Below are 24,811 nucleotides of genomic sequence, written 5' to 3'. Positions count from 1 at the left end.
AAAGAATATCTTATTTATTTAATTGACTCTTTAAGTTTTTGAATTAAATAAGACCTGTGTTTAGTTAAAAACGTCTAACTTTATTTTCGAAAAAAAAGTACAATTAGTTTATTTCTGTTAACATTAGATCCATTTGGACTAACATTTAGTTTTCCCCCAATGTTGCACATGCAACATCTCCAGCATTACTTACTTCACAGAATATAGCTGAGCGAGCGAAGAGGGTTAGAGGGCCCGTTTTTTAAATACCTTTATCAAAATTTAGGTTAAAACAAGATGCTCGGTTCTGGAGCCATGAAACTAGTTGGGTGAGATACTATATGCCATTCTTAGTTTGGTTTAGGGTAGGTTAGGTTAGATTTGGTTACGTTCGGTTAGGACTGACTTCTTGCATAGCTGTTTGTACTCATATTCCCTTACGTGTGCTTCCGGTTAGTAGATGTGGTCTCTATATCGTCTGCTTTAGTCTAAAAGATATAATCGTGGACCGTTAAAGGTTTTATTTCATTTTCATACACCGCATGGTCTGGGGCAAATACTTCTCTTGGTTCACCTACGGAACAGTGGTGCCCAGTCAATTTACAGTCTTTCAAAACCTGTAAAATACTGTCTACAGATGCAACTAATTGAATATTTGGCATCACCTCTGTGAAAGGAGTTCCCTCAAGGAACACAGACGATTTCGTTTGGTGTGTTGGTATTTTGCATTTCCCTTTCACATTTTGTATTTCTATAGCATGTACGATTTCATTTTAAAATGGCACATAAATCAATTCCGTGTATATGTTCTATATTTTAAGCAAATTTTTTGAACCCCTTCAACTAAACATAGCCCCTAAATAAAAGTTAATATAACTTGTAAAACAAAATAATAATGATAATAAAATAAGTTGCATCGTCGTAGCTGAATTGCCTATTGTATGTGGTAATTGTTTTGCACTTATTCGATTCTTTTTTATTTCAGGTAGTGATGAGGTGTTTGGTTGTAGGCTGTTCTTCCAATAGCAATACACCTGAGAATAGGAATGTCGTCCTATTTTCATTCCCTGAAGATGAGAAACGAAAGAAATTATGGCTCAAGCAAATACATCGTGAGAACTATAAACTTACTCGTAGCTCTAAAATTTGCATGCGTCACTTCAGTGATGATTTTATAATATCTGAAACACGTGCTAAAGGGGTGGATGGATTTGAGATAGTTGTACGATTAGCACGACCTAGGCTGTCGGTTAATGCTTATCCGAATCAGGAATTGCCTTGTGAGACAATGAAGTCGCACTTAAAGCAAAGTAGAGCTGCTAGATCTGTGCATTCCATGGGAGCTACAAATAGTATTCAACGCAAAGGTAGCGGCAGAACGAGATCTTTTTCTGCTGCCCAGTCTGAAACTTTATTGGCACAAACTCCTCTTCAACAAGCCAACACATCCTTTCAGGTTGAAGGTAAGTTTTATCGAATTATTCAAAGTAAACTAACCTTCACTGTAGTACAATTTTCAGTGCTGTAGTGTAACAGTACACTACAAGTGTAACAGTAACCAATACTGTAGTTGTGGTGCGACAATGATTGGCCCGAACACTTCAGTCTTAACATAAGATAATAAGTAATAAGTGAACTCACTTTAAGAAACCCTCTTATGCGCAGTGTTGTATTTTATTGAGTATAGGACAGACATATTTTAGCTTCAGTAATGTACACATTCTTATCTAGTATACATGAATGTCTAATGAACTTTTACAGTGTTAAAGTTTAAATTGGATATGCACTCAGTTATCTGTAACGTAGCCTATGTTAACTTTCGCGATGTTAATGGTAACTTGTAAAAGTGTCTTAGAGAATGATGGTACATCATGTTTAAATATTGTTATTTCCAAGTATAAATCAAAGAGTAAATTGTTACTTTTCTTAAACAAGGCTATCTCTTCCTATGGCGTCGGACCCATATAGCGCGGAGGTGGGAGAACGGTGGCTCAGTGGTAGAGCGCTTACCTCTGATGTGTGGGGTCCCTGGTTCGATCTCCGACCAGGTAAATTTGTGGTGGTCAACATCGTGTCCGTGGGTTTTTTGGGAGTACTTTCGTTTCCTCCCACTATTTCATTCCACCAATTCTTCCATCGTCATTCACTTACTTTAATCATCGTCTGCGTTAGCCTAAAGAATATAATCGTGGGACGTTAAATTTCATAATTTTATTTCATTTTCATATACCGCATGGTCTGGGGTAAATACTTCTCTTGGTTCACCTATGGGACAGTGGTGCCTAGTCAATTTACATTTTGTGGTAGACAAACCGTGTGCGTGGGTTTTCTCGGGGTTCTCCCGTTTCCTCTCACTTTCTTCATTCCACCATTTCATTCATTTCTCATTATCACCGTCTCCTTTACCGTGGCCGGCATAACCGTGGGACGTAAAACTCAAAGGTTTCATTTCTTTTTTTTGTCAATTTATGGTCTTTCAAATTCTGTAAAATACTGTCTATAGATGAAACTAATTCAATATTTGGCATCAGCTCTTTCAAAGGAGTTTCCTCAGTTAACACAAACGATTTCGTTTGGTGGCGACCTAGAAATCAAGTAGTTTATTATTATTATTATTATGAGATTTTTCTGTATATTGGTAAAGAATACTGGTGTCCTTGGACAAATGCACTAAGATTTTATCACTGCGCGAAAGTCAGACAGTAACTTTATCTAGTGTGTGGTATGGATTGGTTTGGTTTAAAATGTTAAATTAAGTGGATACTAGTCATAATTACAACTCTGTGTGTTAAAGATGTTAATTATAAGTTTGTAATTATACCATTAAATAATTTGCAATTTCTATTGAAACTTGTCAAGAGGTACTAGGGAGTAACGACACAAAGTTAACGAACTACTGATATCAACTGAACTAGGGTAGAACCAATGACTGACTAAAACGGGAAAGAGAACGAGAGAAAAACGTCGAACTCACTGGAAGTTCAGCTGTTTGACATAACGTTCTAGTACTTAAAAATAAGGAAGAATCAGTGTGTAAATTGAATATTTTCTCAGGGGGAATGATTTCACTCATATACGCCCAGCCATTACATGTTATATAGGCCTATATGCTATCACAAACCACTCCTTCGCGTGATGTACACGTGTCTCTGCTGCTTTGTAATATATGGTCGGACAGAGTTTGACGGGGAAACATACATATTACTTCGATCTATGTATAGTGACACGTATACAGCACATGAAGATGTGGTTTATGCGGCGCAATGTTTTCTCAATTAATATTGAAACCGGAAGTAGCAGTAGATGTGTATCATTTCCGGTTGTAGTAGAAAGATTAGAGTGAAGACGGAATATATCCATGAGACGCTTATGTGATTGCAGAAAACAGCTTTTTGCTAACTATTACCGTTTTTACTCTGTATTGATCACCGTTGAAATCTGAAGTGGTCAATTTCGTGCCCTAGGAAACTTTTTCGCTACTACGTTTTTGATTATTATCTATATATTAATAGCGGTGTTTGCGAACAAAAAAACTTCAGATCCAAATTGAAAGTGACTACGTTTGTGACTCTTAATCTCTTGAAACACCTGACTGAACTCGATCAAATTTTCAGCATAGATGACGTTCGAGCCTGGATTTTTTTTTAAATAATATTTTCACATTGACGGTAGAACCTAGGGGAGGGGGAGGGAAGATTAATATATAAAAATAAAGAGAACTTAACTCTTGAACCACCCAACCGATCTCGATCAAATTTTCAACATAGATGGCAGCCATAAATATATATATATATATTTAAATTTTGTATCATATTCAATCATTCAGACTAGGGGGCGCGGTGGCTCAGTGGTAGTGTGTTCACCTCCGGTGCTTAGGTCCCTGGTTCGATCCCAGCTCGCACCGTGTGGACTTTGTGGTGGACAAACACCGTGCTCGTGGGTTCTCCCACTTTCTTCATTCCACCATTTAACTCATTTCTCATTATCACCGTCTCCTTTAGCCTAACCGGCAAACACGTGGGACGTTAAACTAAAAGATTTCATTTCAATCATTCAGACAACAATAGTATCCTGCGCTTGCTAGCTACTAGTATTCTATGGCGATCAACATTCAACGTGAGTCTCCATCTAAAACTTGCGGTTTAAATAGGGGGTTAAGACAAAAGATGTTTCCTATTCTTAGAACGCTAAATTGATTTTAAAAAAACGCTTCTCGCTATCTCCCATCATTTTTGATGTTTGTAGATCATGCAGAAACCGGAAGTTGTAGTTCACTCAAGATGAGAAATACTCTTAGGATGCTTAATCGATTGCTAAAAATTCTTTTCCATATGTATATGTTACTGTTTTTGTTCTGTGGTGATCAACGTAAAATCTGGTAATTTTCTAATTTCTATTTAACTTTTCACCCTCTATATACTGAAATTAGGTGATGATCCATCAAGTGATCCTTGATGTTTTCATCTTGTGGGCGGATGAACACAAGGACAGGATAAATATATTAAAGAGTTTTGGTAAACCAATCTCCATAACAAAATTTGATCTTAACTGTACTCATTAAATAATAATTCTAAGGGGGAGGGGAAAAAGTTATCCGTGCGAAAAATGAAAATTTTCTTCAAGGGGGCATATGTTTTTGTAAGTAGCAAATCTCTGGCATTCCCCCGTCAATACGCACACTGGGAAGAATAAACGCTTTAACTCATTTTAGTAACAATTTAATAGCATCTAGGTATCCTTAAAAGACAAAGGTTATTCATTTCCTTGATATTTGGGGAAATCGTCGGATACAAACGGCAACCAGTTAGCGACTTTCTAAAACGTGACTCTTGAAGAAAGAAAGCAGGAAATGAAACTTAAAATCAATAAGTGTGAACTAAGAATAGTGGAAATGTTTTTAATAAATAAAAGCACGCAGTTGGATTCGAACTATGGTCAAAACTTTTGAATCCTAACAGAAAGAAAAAAAAACTAAACACGCACAGCTATCGAAACCAACTATAGAACACTTCCTTCCAGTTGTATTGATAGTGAGATAATCTCTTAAAATCCTCCGTGTTTTATGCGATTTCCTTTGGGTTTCAAAGCGTGGAAGTTTTCTTTAAGTAGACAAAGGTTTCTGTATTGTTCTGGGTACTATTTTGCTCTGAAACTAATAACATTGCGTTAAGCAATGGAATAATACCTGAATATTTCAAACAGCAGTGTGTGGGGAAGGCATTACTGCTCCTTTTTTATTATTATTATTCTTATTTTTTTATTTATTATATGACTTCCCCTCCTATTACTTCGAGTGTGTTGTTGCCAAACTCACAGTTTTAAAGGACTTTCTCATACAATTGAACGCAACGCCATTTGTCGTAAAATACTTTTAAACCAGATCTACTGTTGGATGAAAATGAACATAAACTGGGAGCATGTAATGTAAAGTTAATTTGAGAAACATTTTTGTACATGATAAAAGTAACAAGGCCAAGACGTTTTAATTTTGCATTATCAAGTGAGTAGAACCCGAGTTCTGTATGTAAATTTGAAATCAAAAGAAGGCGTTATATTACAAAGTGCACGATTCGTTCAAAAGCCAAATGTATTCATTGTGAGCACCGCCAGCTAATATGTGATCTAATAAAAATGTTAAAATTGTAGACAGTAATAACATTCATGTGTAGTTCGTTTGTTAAAACTTTTATTTGGACGAAGACTTATTTAAGGATAATATGAGGCGCCTAGTATCAAAATCCGCCACATTCATTTCACTTAGTTTCGAGTAATCTCGCAAAACTTGCAGTGAAACTCCATATACACGCGCACAAAGCAGGGTTGGCAAAAACCATGTTTTTTATTGAAAAGACCATAAAACCAGTTTTTTTGGTTTAAACCCGTTTTTTTTTGGTTTAAACCAGGCTTTTTGGTTTAAATAATTTGCTCTATGTATTTATATCACATATGGACAGAAATAAGCTTGTTTCGCCTTGGTGTTAGTATGCAACAACCGGGTTATGCTGGAAGGGGTCACATAAGCTTAAAGCGGAATCCAAACCGCTTCTCGCCTTACATCCAAGAGAAATTGTCCTCCATTTGAACTCGAAACCGGGACTAACTGGCCACAAATGCGATACGTCTGCCGACTCACTCACGAAGGACTCCTGATAAAAATACGTTGACTAATCTTTACATATTTGTTAATATAATCATCAAGAGACATTAGGACAGAAGGACAAAAAGATAAACAATTGCACAAGTGGAACCATTATACAGAATTACATATGGACAATTTCAAAGTACTACAGAGTACAGAAGAACTAATTTAGTCCAAGTCAGTTCACTACGACCTTTATTAGTCCAAGTTAAAGAAATATAACGGCTTACTTTGCATATCAGTAAGAAAAATGAATAAAGATAAGAATTATTTGAGTCCACTTTGGCTCTGACCCATTTATACAAAAATAGTTACAAGATTCTTGTTATTCCAATAATTGCCTACAGTGAGGTTTGTTATGACCCCTCTCCCCAAAAAAGTACGGCATTTCGATGTATTTTATCAATAGTAAACGTTATTAAAACGAAACAATGTTTAGAATTTTCCTTTGGTTGCATAACAATAATAATAAACTTTAAAAAAAAATCACAAAAGAAACATCCATAAAGTTACATTAAAAAAGTTGCTTTTGTAATATAATCTCTTTGAGTAAAGAATGGGAAATTTAAGTCTGAATATAGTACGAATAATATATGGGAGTGAAACGTGATAACCAATGAATGTGTTTTCATCAAGACACTCTTACGAACATTTTTCGTTTTTTAGTTTAAACCAGTTTTTTTTTTTTTTTTTTTTGAAAAAAATAGCTGGTTTAAACCACCTTGGTTTAAACCAGCCAACCTTGGCACAAAGTCCCATATTTGAACTAGTTTTTTGGTATGAAATATTAAGCTTTTAAACAAAATTGTTTTCATGGAATTCCTTTAAATCAAACATACAACAAGCGATATATAAAACTCAATTTCGTTAAAAAAAAAAAAATGGCCTCTTTTGATACTAGGCCCCTCATATATTTGTACGGGATAAATGATACGTATATATACGTTATATATATGTACTCACTCTCTCACACACACACTCGTGACGTTTCGGCGAAAATGCGATCGGGCCTAACGTAATTTTACAGCTAACAGTTAAGGGTAATAGATGTGCAAAAAATATTAAAATTCTTATAGTCATACGTAAGGTATTACTTCGTGGAGATGAGTGTACTTTCCTCTAAAATGCGCTGTGTTTTAGAATTGTATTTCAGTAAAGGTGGAAATGCAGCGCAGGCCTATGCTGTTTATGGACAAGATGCGTTATCAAAAACAACAGCCAAAAGGTGGGGCAGTCGCTTTCGTTCTGGAAATTTCAATGTCCAAGATACTTCTCGCAGTGGACTACCAATCATAGCAAAAGAGTGTGATATTCTGGCAAAACTCGAGCAAGCCTGTCATGTAAGCAGTTATAACATCGCCAATAACCTAAACATCTCTCAGCAAACAGTGTTAAACCATTTAGAGAAAGATGGCTACAAAAAGAAGCTCGATCTACTCAAAAATATTTACTAGGTCGAATTTCTGTGTGCGAATCTCGACTGAAGCGTAACGAACTCGAGCCATTTCTGAAGCGATTGATCACGAGTGATGAAAAGTGGATAACCTATGACATTAATGTGCGAAAAAGTTCATGGTCAAAGCAAGGAGAAGCTCCACGGTCTGTGCCAAAGAGCACATCAACCTCCAGAAAGGCTATGCTATACATTTGATGGAATTGGAAGGGCATCGTGCTTCACAAGGTACTGCCGTCGGAGAGAACGATAGACTCGAATCGATACTGATAACAATTAGCTCGAATGCAAATAACTCAAAAGAAACAACCGGAACTGGTCAATAGAAATGGTATCCTATACTACGCTGAGAATGCAAGACCTCATAGGCTTTTAACGACCATTCAGAAATTGAGATAACTTGGCTTAAAAGTTTTAGTGCAACCACCATATATACTCCAGAGGTATCGTCAAATTATCATTTGTTTCTGTTCCTGCAGAACTTTATGAATGGGGTTACGTAAGTTTCAAATGAGACCTGTAAAAGCCTTTTTTAAACTAGAAACCACAGAAGTTCTGAACTGATGGGATTATAGTGTTGCCCGGAAAATGACAGAACAGAATAGTGTATATGGGATTTCGTAATATTATTTCAAATTATATTATTCTCGACTTTTTTACTTTTTAAACTGATGTTGGGTTTAATACTTTTTAGACAAATAATATTAGGAGGCTCAGCTCTTTTTAGACAAACTGACATTAGGCTCAATACTTTTTAGACAAACTGATATTAGGCTCAATACTTTTTAGACAAACTGATATTAGGTTCAATACTTTTTAGACAAACTGATATTAGGCTCAATACTTTTTAGACAAACTGATATTAGGCTCAGTACTTTTTAGACAAACTGATATTAGGTTCAATACTTTTTAGACAAACTGATATTAGGCTCAATACTTTTTAGACAAACTGATATTAGGCTCAATACTTTTTAGACAAACTGATATTAGGCTCAATACTTTTTAGACAAACTGATATTAGGCTCAGTACTTTTTAGACAAACTGATATTAGGTTCAATACTTTTTAGACAAACTGATATTAGGCTCAATACTTTTTAGACAAACTGATATTAGGCTCAATACTTTTTAGACAAACTGATATTAGGCTCAATTAGGGTGACCAGACATAGTGATTTTCGTAGTACAGTACTGTTTTTTAAAGAGCTGTCCTGCGTGTTGCGAAGACGCCTGGAAACTCGAGAAATGTTCTTTTTTTAAATGTCCTGAGTTAACTTATTTCGCAGTATTTTAATGCTTCATTCTTTCTTCACAGCATTGTGAATCACAAGCGTTCTTTTCCTGAATGATGACCTTCTGTGTTTTATGACATTCCTCAAAAGATTTGGAAAGGAGAACAATCAACAAAACATTGTTTTACAGTACATTTTTTTTCTGGGATGGGCTTGTTGAGATCTTTTCCCTCATTCCTTTTCCTTAAAATAATCCCACGCTCCGAAAATCGATTTAAAAAAATCTTTGGCCCGATACTAAGTTTCACTGTACGTTTATAAAAATAAATCACTTTGTCATTCATCAAAGCATTTGCAGTTGTGTTGAATTCCTTCAATACTTCAATATTTCAGTGCTTTTCTTTTTAACAGAAATGAATGATTAACTTAAGGTTAACGTTTAGTGAAATAAGAACATGCGTATTGCCGACGCAGTAAACTATCATATACTATTATATTTGTGTCCTACTTTTCGTTTGTCAGAATCTGGTCACCCTAGACGCAATACTTTTTATACAAACTGATATTAGGCTCAGTACCTTTTAGACAAACTGATATTAGGCTCAGTACCTTTTAGACAGACTGATATTAGGCTCAGTACCTTTTAGACAGACTGATATTAGGCTCAGTACCTTTTAGACAAACTGATGTTAGGCTCAATACCTTTTAGACAAAATGATATTAGGCTCAGTACCTTTTAGACAAACTGATGTTAGGCTCAATACCTTTTAGACAAACTGATATTAGGCTCAGTACCTTTTAGACATACTGATATTACGCTCAATACCTTTAAAAACAAAATGATATTAGGCTCAGTACCTTTTAGACAAAATGATATTAGGCTCAGTACCTTTTAGACAAACTGATGTTAGGCTCAGTACCTTTTAGACAAACTGATATTAGGCTCAATACCTTTTAGACAAAATGATATTAGGCTCAGTACCTTTTAGACAAACTGATGTTAGGCTCAATACCTTTTAGACAAACTGATATTAGGCTCAATACTTTTTAGACAAACTGATATTAGGCTCAGTACCTTTTAGACAGACTGATATTAGGCTCAATACCTTTTAGACAAAATGATATTAGGCTCAGTACCTTTTAGACAAACTGATATTAGGCTCAATACTTTTTAGACAAACTGATATTAGGCTCAGTACCTTTTAGACAGACTGATATTAGGCTCAATACCTTTTAGACAAAATGATATTAGGCTCAGTACCTTTTAGACAAACTGATGTTAGGCTCAATACCTTTTAGACAAACTGATATTAGGCTCAATACTTTTTAGACAAACTGATATTAGGCTCAGTACCTTTTAGACAAACTGATATTAGGCTCAGTACCTTTTAGACAAACTGATATTAGGCTCAGTACCTTTTAGACAAATTGATATTAGGCTCAGTACCTTTTAGACAAACTGATATTATGCTCAATACTTTTTAGACAAACTGATATTAACCACCCGAAACATTTCGCAAACCACAATGGCGCTTACTCAGTCATGTAAGCAAACTGAAATTTCTCTTTGCAAAATACGACAAAACTTTCCAAACTCTTACTTGATACTTTTCAGTTTTAAAATGATTGGAAATTTCTGCAAAGCCTGTGCAAGTTTTCGCTTTGCACTTTGCGAAATTTAGTTTTCTTGGAACAGAAACCTTGCTGCAAATTAAAAAGCGCGAAGTAAAAAGTTCCAGAGATTAATGGTGGAATAGCCCCCTAATTTTGTGATGCTGGGTGTCAGTGGAATCGAACAGCAGGAACCATGCTCATTGAAAATGTTAATATTCCAGTTATTGAAATAGGAGATAGTATAAATTGTCACTTAATATTTGAGTATTTTATATTTAGTAGACACGTCTAACGTTTTGTCAGGCTGGTGCTCTAATAATTTATTATATTGATGAGCTCCATAGTAGCTAAATGGTTTCCGTTAGTGTCTTCTGTGCAGGAAATCTAGTTTGATTTCAGATGGGAGCTCGTGATTTGGAACCTTGTAAAACAGTAGGTCCACTTTTCGTAGCCTTGGTTCTGGAAAGGGACATAAACTCCAAACTAGCGTTATCATACTGCTTTTAATTGTATATTACCAAAGGAGCTAGTATATTTCTTGTGTGAGGACTGTCGAGGAAGTACTAGACATTTTGGCCTGACGCAGCAGTGGGCGGGGCTAAAGTCGCCATCTTGATGTCAGAACGTTGCCACACTCAGTATGCTTCCAGCTGTGGTAGCGTGAGAACTGTGACGCTCTTACTGTGGTTTCTGTGACGTGTTAAAATGTGTGCTGCATTAGAAAATTCTGTATCTTGTAAGGTGCGTTCTGTGATCAGATTTGTATTGGCAAAAAACCACAAGCCAACTGAAATCCACTGCCAACTGTGTGTAGTCTACGGACATGGAATAATGAGGCAATGGTGCATTGATTTTACGCGTAAAAATGGCCGTTCCAATGTTCACTATGAGGGAGATGAGAACCCACATATAGCTTGGATTTGCCTCCGAGCTACTACCACCTCTTCCCAGCGATGAAGACACGGCTTGCTACATAACGCTTTGATATTGACCGCGAACTGCATGCCGCTGTAAGCCAGTGGTTGAAATCGTAGGTGGCAGATTTGTACCGCGATGGTATTGAAAAATATGAACCAAGGTATAAGTGCCTTAATTTTCATGGCGATTATGTGGAAAAACAGCTTAAGAGTGTACCTTTCAAATTTATATAATACAATTTGGTTTGTTCATTCTGTTACTTTAAAAAAATCAAAACGTCTGTTAGTTTCTGGACAGCCCTCGTACATACGTTTTTCTTTGTTTAAGAAATTACTTTTGTTTCAGGAGGCACCGCTGACGTAAGCATGGAAGACAGTGAGGAAGTAAACGTTGCTTCTTCTAATACTAGTTTGACGCCTGAAGATTTCATTCTGGGATTAGAGGAAATAAATGACATTGAAGTTGTAGACTATGACGACCCAGATTCAGAGGAAAGGCAGGAACCTAAAAGAGAAAATCATTGTAGGATTTGTGCATGCTTCAGTCAGAATTTTGTTCCGATATACAAAGACCGGGGTATTACCCTGAATATCCAGGAAAAGATTCGCATGTGTTTACCTATCAAGGTGAGAAGGACTCGTAAGTTCAGCTTAAAATATGTGACTTCTTGTTAAGTGATTGTTCGATCCACTTTGAGATTAGAATCCACTTTATGATCTTGCAGTTTTCAGTTATTCAATGTTACCTTTTTTCTCTGTTAACCTCGAGCTCCTTCGTGCCTAAGCGGTTAGCGTACGCGCCTTTGGCGTGGGAGGCCCGGGTTCAATTCCCGGAGGGAGCTCATGTGGTTCGGATTCCACATTAATCAGTAGGTCCACGTCTCTTATAGCCTCGCTGCTGAACGGGACGTTAAACTGAAAGTCAACTTAACTCTGTTTTAATCTCACCTGTAGATTCGTGAATAGGACAACAAACATTGTGGTTGGAGTATATATACACTGTATCTACACGTGTATACACGCACTGGTTTTGATAGGAAAAGGAGAGAGGATGTTACGTAACGCACAGTGCAATATAAGTACGAGAGGCAGAGAATGAGTTCCCGGAATTTTGTTGTTGCTCTCTATTACCACAATATAAGTACACATTTACTTCAAACATACTTTAAAATTTTGAAAACAAGTGCGGGTATATACATGTAGATACGGAATTATAAAGTAAAATTGTTTACTGATTTTGAATCCTCACTATTCCAGTGGATAAAGTGATGGCGGTATATGTTACTGTTATTGTACATTGCATCCTTTCATAGAAGAAAGTCTGGAACTTCTGGTTAATTAATAAAGAGAAACATGTACGAGATGCACACCAAAAATACATACTGTTTCGTTCTAATTTCCAGGAACAAGGAAACACAGGGAACTAACCTGTGTCTACTTCTGTACAAACTCTCCTCCTTTATTGATACACAGTTGCCATCGCTCCGTCTATTTTGTGTAGCATGTGGCATTGTCATCTTTAGGGGTATGTTTCAGATACTGCAAAATAACACTTCCTAGGGATGATCTACTGGTAAAATGGCGTCCACGAAGAGAATCCTTTAGGTTTGTGAACAATCAGCAGCGACTCATGGCTAAATCTGGTGAGTAGGGTGGGTATGGCAGTTCAGTACCTTGGTCAGCCAAGAATGAGGTCACAACGTTTAGCACGTGTGGAGGTGCAATGTCTATGTGGTGGGTAAAGTTCCTATTAGCCATTTGTGGTCTTCTCTCAGTCAATTTTGGCAAAAATTATGTATCAAAAAATGTACGAAAATACTGGGCCATAGTTGTATGGCCTTTTGAAATATGGTCATACAATATAATTCCCTGGAAATCTCAGAAGATAGCATAAGAGCACCTTTTCATTGGATGCCACCTGACGGAAAATTTCTGGGGGTGGTGAATCTGTGATTAAACCATTGTCACAACATTTTCCAACTAAGTACGTCCCTATCTTCTGAATCGTGTTATATTTGCAACACTTGATCGAGTCCTTCATCCATTTGATCGTCATTAAGCATTCGTGGAACCCAGTGAAAAGAAACTTTCCTTACGACCAGTTCATTTGTAAGTATTCGTTCTACTGTTCCCATTGCTAGCCCCAGTACATCACAAATCTCCTGCATTGTGACACGCCTATCTGCCATGAAGAAATTTTAAACACTGGCAATGTTAGCGTCAGTTAATGCTGTTTTTAGACGTGCAGACCTTTGCTCATCTTCCACACACATTCGCCGTGCTTTGAATTTACGCACCTACTTTCAAACAGTGTTTTCTGCAAGAGCACTTACACATAACTTTCAATTGGCGATGAATATTGGCTGCCGATCCTGGGGCACCAGCCCCCCCAAAGCTCATGTGGGCCCCCTAGGTATTTATGAATATACAATATTTGGCATAATTTTAATGCAATTTGTGTTAACATCCTCATATATATACCTTCTGTGTCTGAGTGCCCCCCCACCCCAAATATACAGAGAAATTGGCTCCCTTGTTGGCTGCATAACGTCTAGATGCGGCGAAAAATTTCTCAATTACCTGTTTTTCTTCAGCCGAAAATTCCATGACCCGCTCAGTGTCAGAAACACGTCTTACTCCTTCAGGCACTGTGATTCAACTGCTGCCACTTACTAGGGAATGTTGCGAGGTGTTACTCGGACTTAATATCGATACTATATTTAATCGATTCCTTTTTATATACGAAACAATTAGGCAACCGGAAGAATTCTCTATCACGAACGTGTTTGAGTTATAAGCGTTAAAAGTTCAAAATTAAACAATTTTGTAAAAACTTCGAAGTAACTTTTTTTTTTTTTTTTTTTTTAATAGACGCTTTAGATATGGTATCGAGGAGTTTCTTGGGTGCCCAACACAGTGATGAGATCAAAACACTCATGTTGTAAGATAAGAGCACTTATTGGTTTGAGGTGAAGGGTAATGGCGTCTTACGACTTGAAAATTGCCTTCTGTTTGCACACTGAGTCGATAGGCTGATACTGTATTGTCATTCAAATATCACTTTCCTGTGTTGCTATCTTCAAATTTAACAATGACATTTGTCTCCGAAATTCTTTGCCGCAGAACTAACGTGATCGAGAGTCCGAACCCAGTCGGCCTCTGCTTATGCATTGTGGAAGACGATGTTTCAATATCTCGTCGCTAGTAGATTTTAATGGTGATTATTGGAAAATAGTGCACAAACTTTGTTGAATATTTTACGATATTCGACGAAAAATATGGCCAAAAACACACAATCGGCTAGCGACGATGTATGCAAACAGCGCTTTTCTCGAGAAATGCCACCGTGTTCACAGCTTTGAGTACATAGATATTTTTATATAAAAAAGGCCTTGTGTCCATCTTAAACATAAATTAAACCTAACTTTCTTACAAGGATTCTCGATTGGTTACGTTATCTATAATTTCAGTTGAAATAGTAGTCTGAAGAAGGAAGTGATATACTTCCGAAACTGTAACATTTCTCGTTAATTTATAATAAAGAATATAGACAGCCTTGTGAGAAAGTTAGGTTTAATTTAAGGTTTGAGTACATATTCCCGCTAATCATTTTTTTTTTATATTATTAGTATTATACTTCCTATTTTGTTGCTGATCCAAAAATCGGCAATCCAATTCACTTAAAAAAAAAAAAAAAAAAGTTTGTTATGATGTATTGAAGCACCGTCTTCCGCAATGCATAAGCATAGGCCGACAGGGTTATGAGTACTGCTTAAGTTAGTTCCGCAGCCGGCCGCTCTGGCGCTGCGCGATGTTTGAATTGTCAATTCCGCGCGATTGAAAATAAATGAAATACCGGTGGTGTAAACTGATATTCGTATTCACTGTCAGGGCCAGCCTGTGGTATGTAATTTATTTAACTTCATTTTGACAATAAGCTGATTTTTGTTTTCCACATATATTATGTTGTAGTGCGGCCCAGTGCAACATTTTTGCTGGACAGCTGATCCGTGCAAAACAGACCTTGGTGACAGAGCCTTTTGAGAAAATATTGATTTCACTCCTACTTACAAAAGGGGAGGAACATCACAATATATATTATCACAAGATTAATTATGAATACCACAACGTTCTTCATTGGATTTTACACGTCTGGCAAAGCGTTTCGGAGACAAATGGCATTGTTCAATTTGAAGGTGGACACATAGAAAAGTGGTATTTGAATGACAATATAGTCGAATAGAGGTAGCATATACATTTCATTAGGCTACCGATCCGGTGTCATAAATGAGAGGAAATTTACAAGTTGTAAGACGCCATTACCCTTCACCCCCTCCCCAATAAATGGCCTGATCTTGCAAAATCCATACGTTTTGACTTCATCACTGTGTTGGTCCCCAAGAAAAGCCTCCAATACCGAAACTGGAGCGTCTATCTCAAGAAATGGTTACTGAAAACTTTCTGCAAAATGTGTTCAATTTTGAACTTTTCATGGTCGTAATTGAAACATGCTTGAAATCGAGATTTCTTCGATTGCCTAATTATTCCATATGTAAAAAGGAGTCGACTGAACGTATATCTATATGAAGTCAGAGTGACACCTCACGACCTTCCCTAGTTAGTAAACAAAATGTGCACTGCTTAGAGACGAAGGATGGAGGTCTTCGAAGCCGCAGTTGCTTTCCTGAAATGACAAAAATGTGGACTTTAGAACAAAACAACACGTGCTTTGGTGTGCACCTCATATTTTCAATTATATCATAGTATGTTAGGATATGTATTTTAACGCATTCATCTGTTATTAAAAATTAAAACTTTTTAATTTTGTGGTGCGTCGTGGCGTTTGAGAAAGCTCCCAATATTTTGTTGATTTGGTTTTTTGTCGAATTTAGCGAGTATTTTATTTTCTCCCAAATTATTGCTTGAACTGCTAGTTTGTAACGATGAGGGAAGGTGGCTCAGTGTTAGAGCGCTTATCTCTGGTGCGTAGGGTCCATGGTTCGCTTCCCGGCCAAATAATTTTGTGGTGGACAACATCGTTCTCAGGGTACTCCTACTTCCTCCCAAGTTCTCGTTCCATACATTCTTCCATAATCATTTACTTGCTTTAATCATCCATCTCCCTTAGCCTAAAGAGCATAAAAGTGGGGCGTTAAACTGAAATATTTAATTTTATTTTTGACGATGTGATAACTATTGTGTATTGTGGAAATCATGTAGGTAATTGAGATGCACAAAATCTCTATTATTCTTCAAAATATAAATTTTTATACATTTTTCGAAAATCTTTGAGTAGTTCAGAGATGACAAAGGATTAAAACCATTTTACATGTGGTCTGAAGTACATACGTATATATATAATCAAAATGGAAGTAATGGTTTCAAAACTTCATTGTTCTAAAATAGGCTTCTTTACGGTTCATCTTGTTTTGCTTCGACATGTTAGCGTAAGCGGTTTTTTGGTGCCAAGTGAAGAAATCGCAATGCAGTAGTTTGATCATAGTCATATATTTTTTTAAAGGTTTCAATAGACGACGAACTGCCTCAACAGATATGCGTTTCCTGTCTTCATAAACTTAATATTTGTCATGAGTTTCGTCTTACATGTGTGGAGGGCGAGAAGACACTTACGAGGATATTCGCAAAGAATATTTCTGATATAGAGGTAAGTTTATATAGTTCTTTTTCTTTTTCTTAGTACAAGCCAAATGCATTGTCTCTCATCTTATATATATATATATATATATATTTGTTTTCCGTGGTCGATGTTTGTTCGTACAAGAGTGATTCAGAAAGTAATGCCTCCAAGGTGATACCTTTATTTGTGTTTGACAGATAGCACTGATACAGGTATTAATGGAAAGCTTGCAATGTCAGCTACAAATAGTACCAGCATTTTATAGCATAGTCCCCATTACAGGCAAAACACTTGTGCAAACGCGAAACAAAGTTTTTCATACTGTCGGCGAAGAATTGTAGTGGCAGCTGCGACACTATTGCCGAACTTCTGTTTCCACCTCCGCGTCACAACTGTAGCGTTGACCCTTAAGGTGATCATTAAGTTTGGGGAAGAGCCAAAAGTTGCAGGGCGCAAGATCCGGACTATTGGCAGGATGAGGCAGAATGTTGACAACACTTTGCCAGCAGATGGGACAACTTCCACCTTTTTGGCGGAGGAAAGGACATGTAGCGGTACTTCATGGACTGACGCTTCCTTTGCGGGTCATAATGATCTATCCACAGAAATCCAATGACATCCCGCTGTTTCAACCGGACGTCACCACTAGATGCCATGGATTGCTCCATTATTCTGGAAGGGGAAGAGATAGGAAGGCGAAACAAGTGACATCTGGTTGAACAGTGATACATTAAACATCAGTGCATTAATAATAAACAGTTCAGAATATGTTTGCAGTACTATTGGCCAAGTAGTGGGCTTTGGAGGCCTTACTTTCTGAATCACAAAAGTAATATATATATAGCTAAGTATGATAGAATCGAATCTTTCAATATCACTAGTTGTTCCCTCTAAGTCTTCGAGACGTCCGTAAATTACCTTCACGCTAGCGACATGTTTTGGCGTTAGGTAGGAGACAGCGCAGCTAGCGACATCTATTAGTGAGACTATGAACTATTAGGAATTAGCACATTGACAGACCGAGGCGTCATGCGTTTATAATAAGGATTAATGATATCTAAACATTTTCGCCTAAATGTTTATGCAACCCACAACTCTTAATTATTTTTATATTTGCATATTAGCTTATACCGGTATTCACAGACTGATATGTTTTTTGTATTATAAATGGGGATTGTTCATTAATCGACGAAAGAAAATAGCATGTTTTATCATGTTGTTTACTCTGCAAGTTAATTGAGTTCTCGTACTTTAAGACAGTCACTCACTGACTTCGATTATGAAAACTAATTGTTTGAATTTTGTTCTTTTCTGGTAAAAAGAATGTAAGTTTCCATAACCGTGTGTGTGTGTGTGTGTGTGTGTGTGTGTGTGTGTGTGTGTGTGTGTGTGTGTGTGTGTGTGTGTGTGTGTGTGTGTGTGTGTGTGTGTGTGTGTGTGTGTGTGTGTGTGTGTGTGTGTGTGTGTGTGTGTGTGTGTGTGTGTGTGTGTGTGTGTGTGTGTGTGTGTGTAAAAATAATAATATTTCGTTGAAACCTAACTACGTCGCGTTTAAAAAGATATTATTTTCTGCGGTATTCAGCTCAACAAAATTTCAGACAAAATTATATATAACCATTGAGTAATGGCTAAAGATAGACAAACTTCATTTGTTCACACAGAAAAAGAGAATATGCACTTCATGATTACTATTGTCGTAAATTAACTAATTCTGAAGATTGCATCCCTTTTGAGCGTTATGAAGTACATATAGTATGGAAATAAAATTTGGAAGTAATAACGAGGAACGGAACAGAATTTAACTTATTAGAATTTTTTACATTTCGTAGACTGAAAAAAAGTCAGTGAGTTGAAAATTCAACTCGTGTTTTCGGCTTGCTATGCATTGCGCTACATCAATTTGTTTTATTTATTTATTTATTTTTACCTCTTTGAGAATAGAACTTCGAAGTAATAACGAGGCAGGGAACAGAATATAACTTATTAGAACTACATTTTTTAAATGTTCTTCGAGTGAATAGAATAGAGTATTTTATTGTCATTGAGCTTTTAAGCAATAGACAACGTCCGAATGAAATATACTTATAGATACAGATATAACAAAAAAAAAAAAAAAAAAAAAAAAAAAAAAAAAAGCAATCATAACATACATACAATCAGTTGCTAATTAATAGTACAATGAACAGCCTAATAATATTTGAAATCAAGTGACACTGCAATATTTGAAATAAAGTGACAGTGTACAGTTTCTTGATATTCACTAAACTTTTGAATCGAGTAAAATGGATTCGTTATTAACCAATCATATAACTTTTTCTTATAAACCTTAAACGGCAGCTGCTGTGTGGAGGAGGATGTTAGTTTATTAAACAGCTTCGGTCCTGTAAATAAGTAACTGTTTTTGATCTTCGATAATCTAGTAAAGGGTATATCATTTTTCTTACGCCATCTAGTATTATGTGTATGTACTTCATCCCCAAGTATCATATATGCAAGATTTTGCTTAGTGTAAAGTAGCACTTGATAAATATATACATTAACGAGTGTCATTATTTTAAGCCTGATAAATAGTGGTTTACAGTGTTCTTTATCATATGTTCCAACAATAATCGTGATGTCTTTCTTTTGCAAAACTAGAACATCATGTGCTTGGCTACTGTTACCCCAAAGCAAAATTCCATATCCAATTATGCTGTGAAAAAATTCAAAATGGAAAAAAAGCGGCAACGAACCTATGTTTATAGGAACATTTATACTTATTTAGATGTCCGCAATCACCTCGTCACTTTTGGCCATGCATTTATGTTACACCCTGTATTTATATAACCGTTCCTTTTTGAATAATTATGCACACACGCGCAAACGTATGCGCGGGGAGAGCATTCATAGTACTGATAAAAGAAAATTGCTTTGTTGAACATTTGGGCTGAAAAAGGGAAATTTTGATGTTCTGAAGGGATTTTTGTTGCTTTATGTTGGCAACACTGACCGCAGGTGAATAAAGTGCTGTCACCTGAGAAGAAAGAGGGAAACCAACTCGTTCCTTGCGTCCGCTCAAATATTTCATCATCTCCAGGATTAATACGACCCTTAATAAAGGATACGTTTTTATGATATCCATATGGATGTCACTGGTACGCAAGGGGTTAAGATCAATTGCTTATCAATCAATCAGTCCGTGATATAACAGGGTGTCTATCGGTCACGAAAGTCACGAATAAGTAGAGATGCAAGGGCTCGGAAAAAAACTGTTTTTTCTGCTTCGCTTTTTTGCTTGGGAAATTTTGGACTTTTTTGAAAATTCTGCTTTAAATTGACAAACCAGATTTTGTTTCGCTTTTCTACAACACAAAAAGTCATTTAATTAGTGGTTGATGCCGATAATAATATAAAACCTCGAAAATAAACCATGAATTTCGAAAAGATATTTCAAACAGTTTTACTTCTCAACATATTTACATTATGAATTCCAAAGGATTAACCAATGTATATAATAAGATTTTTTTAACCTCCTACATACAAAAGTAAGCAGGGTTGGCGAGAACCATGGTTGTTTTTGGAAATGCCAAAAACCCGTTTTTTTTGGGGGGGTGGGGGTTAAACTAGGCTTTTTTGGTTTAAACTAGGTTTTTTTGGGTTTAGATATTTTGCTTTATGTATTTATATTACATATTGACAGAAATAAGTTTGTTTCGCCTTGGTGTTATTATGCAACAACGGGGTTATGCTGGAAGAAGTCACATAAGCTTAAAGAAGTCCGGTCAGTAACTTTCTTAAATTGGGAAACTCCCGCCCTAGCCATCGGGAAAATCCCGTCATTACTCTAAATGTAAAACAATAACGGAAAAATCCTGTTATTGCTTTGCATGTAAAATTTAAAGGTCAACGTATCATAATCAGTACGCTAAAACTGAAATATTAAATTACAAATTTAGTACGTACATATCACTGAAAGTACAATCCAAGCTGATGTTGGAAGCTACGTAGGCAATCGATAAATTTTGTCAATTTATATCAGTATATTCAGTGGTGCCCACCCTCCCTCATGTCCATGACACACTCCCCCTCAATTGTCTATCCGTAGGTGTTCTTCCATGAAAAAAAAAATCCGATTAATTTTTACACCCCCTCAAACATATTTATATAGATTTTTAACCCCCCAAATATTTCAATGACGCAGTTTGCGTCATAGTCCCCCCTTGTGGGCACCCCTGGTATATTTAAGCAACCTTGGCTTCTTTATAAAACAACAGGCATTCAGGCATGCAGAAATATACAATTTAGTTTCGTTTCGTATGTTCAGGCTTAACATCCTTACGTAATACCGAGGTTATCAAGGAGAAGACTTTCGCTTAAAGTTACATCCGAACCGCTACTTTGTTTACGCATGAAAGAAGGGTTGTGGTTCGACCGAGAATTGATAATGGGACACCTTGATTAAAAGATGAAAAGGAAATAAAACTGATGCAGATGGTTTGATGTATGGAAACGTCACCATGAAATTCACACGATTTGCATTTTTCGTTCTTTTTATTTTTTTTCGGTTTAAACCAGTTGTTTATTTTAAAGAAAGAAGAAAAATAGCTGGTGTAAACCAGCCAACCCTAAAAGTAAATACTTCTTTTTTTTAAAAAAAAAAAATACTCAAATAAATAGCAAAATTCTATGTAGTATTTTTACTTCAAAATATTCCATACCCTCTTTTTGGAATAAAACAAAATTAAAACATAAGAAAAATACTTAGATTTATATGATACATTTAAAGGCTGCACATCTAGAGCTTTTGGTTTTGTATATTCTTGAAATTCTAGTTTTATATAAGCACCATCACGGTTACTCAGTCCTCAAGTTTTCTGTATTTTTAACAAGAGGGATTCAACACATGAAGGATGTGAGGTAAGAACATGGTAACCCACAATTTTACTATTTTAAGAAATTAGAAATTTTCCGCTGCACAATCCATTTTGAAAGTCGGAAAGCTGATTTTTCACATAAGACTATACATGAGGGATTAAACAAAGCGGTATGCGTTGCTGTCTATCTGGTGCTGCATAACTCAGGAATTGAAAATTTGTTAGTTACCATGTTCTTGTATATTTAAGTTAAGGTAAATGCAACTGCACATCAAACATAACTGAGTGGAGCTTTTGCGCTTCTATCGGGAAGTCCGGAATTCAACTCAGCATTCGACCATTCTGACAAAACTTTTCTTCATTCCATCTATGAAGTAGAAATAGTGCGTGTACTGTGAGTTGGCCGACTTCATTTCTTATTGTTTTTAAATCGTTATTATTACTAATTACCAGCAGTGACGGTTTTGCGAAGGTTAGGGGGGCGGTCTTTCGGACTGAAGCCTGTTACCCAAAATTACGGAATGTCTAAAACAAACGAATTACCTATTAGTTATGCCTTTACTCATAAACTTTAAGCTGCCGTCAAATAAAATTACGAATGTTTAGAAAAACTAAACATTAGTAAGAAAAAAACCCTCCCAAAATACTTTTCTAAATCCGCCACTGATTCTCAGTATAAAATGTTCTTCAAGGTTGTATCCGGAAGATTATCGGTAAATATATAAACGAAACGAAATACAGTATTAGTTATGCCTGTACTCATAAACTTCAAGCTCCTCCCAAATAAAATTAGGACATTTTAGAAAATGAAACAATCAGAGAAACCCGTCCCAAAGTACGTTTCTAAATCCGCTACTGATTATTTGTATAAATTAGTATTCAAGGTTGTATCCGGAAAATTATTGCTATATCGTTGCACAGCTACAGTATAACAGAAATGTGGAAGTACGGTTAGACGGATATATTGAAAAACGTACGCTTTGACGGATATATAGAAAAACGTAAGTTTAACTTTTGCGCTAGAAGCTAGAGTACTAAGCTCTTAGAAATGAAGCACAGACGACAAACTGAAATGATCTCGAGAAGAAAAAAATGTCGATAACTCAAAAGTTAAAAATAAAGTTAAATAGCCTCTAAAATTGCCCTCAAATACTACATTCTTCATGTTAGCTTTAATTCGTAAAACATGTGCTCCACCCATCTTGATGGTGAAATTTAGAGCGAAATATGGCATTTAGGTCATGGAATTCTTATCTAACTATAGAATATACTATAAGAAAGCTATTTAGATAGAAAAATCATGAAAATGAAAAAAGCCAAAATTTCCAAAATTCTCGTTTTTTTCCCAAAAAAGCCGACTTTTTATGTGAAAAAAACCATCGATTCAAAAAAGTCGGCTTTTTTGCATCTCTACGAATAAGTCACGAAATCAGAAAATGGTCATGAAAATCACGAAATTTAGCTTTTGGGTCACGATTTTTTTTTTTTAACTGTTCAAATGTAGGTCTAGGTACAGATTGTAAAATTTTGTTCTATAAAACGTCAAAGTTAACCACCAAAAATGTCTACGATCAGCTTTAGACGCTACCAAATCGCAAGCAAAGTACGTTTCTATCGCAAGGATGAAAATTCGGCCTAATTCGCACCCAAATTCGCTCTTGAAAATATTAGGAAATTTTATGATTTGGTAAAGAAAAGGTCACGAAAAAGTCACGAAATTTCATTTTGGAATTTTAGTAGACACCCTGTATAACAATTTCCTGTTTTCGATTTGCAGGAACTGAGTTTCCTAGCGTGTAGGTTTATGTTAGTCACCAAGTAAGCAAATGATGGAAGAACTAGCATGAGTAATTCACTTTATTTAACTCTAATCTGAGGTAATCTTAACAGAATTTAATAACGTATTTACTTGTTAAAATATCTAGGTATAGAGATTGAAGAATACTGTAAGGTTCCACGTGTTTTCAGACCATGCTAGATGTAACTATGTGTTTCTTCGCCACGTGCTAGATGTAAACACTCCACAGACGACGTTCACGAAGAAGACTTTGTCCACCATCGCCAACGGTCGGCAAGTGAAGGAAATCAACGAAGGTAGCCGATATTTTGTGATAAAAGAAGAGAGCACTCCTCAGAAGTCATCAATCTCGCCCGGTTGATCAAACCACCAACTCTAAGACGCCTGATCATTGAGAGTTACCCTTTCTATACGCTCTAAGACGCATTGTCATTGCAGGTTGCAGTTTTTTTTTGCTGCGGACTGTACCTCTCTAAGACGCAGTCTCATTGAGAGGCACCCATCCAACACATCCTAAGACACTTAGTTGTTGGACTCCTTAAAACTTCAACAAACCTTCAAAGTAATGGGGGAACGTGTACTTATTTGTAATATGTTGTATTCAAGAGGAAACTTCTATAAGCAAATTCCTATTTATGAATATGTAAATACACATTATTATTTTTCAGAGTGAAGGGAATTCTGAACCAGAAGAGAACAACGGTGAAACAGATGTTCAAATGTCTGATGTAGCTAGAACTGAAGAAACCTGTAACGAAAGGAAGTCACCTGAGGATACCAATATAACTATGGATGAAGATAGGATCAATTCTGCAAACGATCATCCACTGGCAGATACAAGAGAGAGTGCTAGTAACGGTGCTGAGGCACAAAATAGAGACGAAACTCTTAATTCAGAAATAAACTTGGGTGAGACAATAAGTACATCCTCGAACACCACAGGCCAAATAATGGTAAGTCACCATGGAAAGTAGAAAAATCTTATCTAGAACATCCATAAAGATTCATTTCACAGGCAGTTTCAAGCAATTCTTGTCTCTTCCTCTGTGTAGCTGGTTAAGCTTGGCTGCTAAACTGGTTTTATATTGTAGAGGATTGTCCTGAAAGTTAAAAAGTAATTAAAGTTTTCAGTTTTCAGTATATGTCAGTGACATACCTGTATATAACATGAAATCAGTTTAGTAGTGAAA

General features: G+C 36.2%; 1 protein-coding gene across 1 annotated transcript in view; it reads left to right on the top strand.

The window, feature by feature from the left end:
* Window positions 1-24,811, top strand: part of LOC145663972 (uncharacterized) — a 42,679-nt gene that overhangs the window by 447 nt on the left and 17,421 nt on the right. Inside the window, exons 2-5 of the mRNA XM_081730219.1 lie at window positions 965-1,442; window positions 11,679-11,959; window positions 16,854-16,997; window positions 24,290-24,574. Of these exons, the coding sequence (XP_081586345.1) occupies window positions 971-1,442; window positions 11,679-11,959; window positions 16,854-16,997; window positions 24,290-24,574 (1,182 nt within the window). The 5' untranslated portion in view covers window positions 965-970. The remainder of the gene's footprint in view (window positions 1-964; window positions 1,443-11,678; window positions 11,960-16,853; window positions 16,998-24,289; window positions 24,575-24,811) is intronic.

The sequence above is a fragment of the Thermobia domestica genome, chromosome 11, assembly GCF_964235325.1.
Source record: "Thermobia domestica chromosome 11, izTheDome1.hap1.1, whole genome shotgun sequence".
Classification (NCBI taxonomy): Eukaryota; Metazoa; Arthropoda; class Insecta; order Zygentoma; family Lepismatidae; genus Thermobia; species Thermobia domestica.
This window is presented reverse-complemented; position numbering and strand designations above follow the sequence as displayed.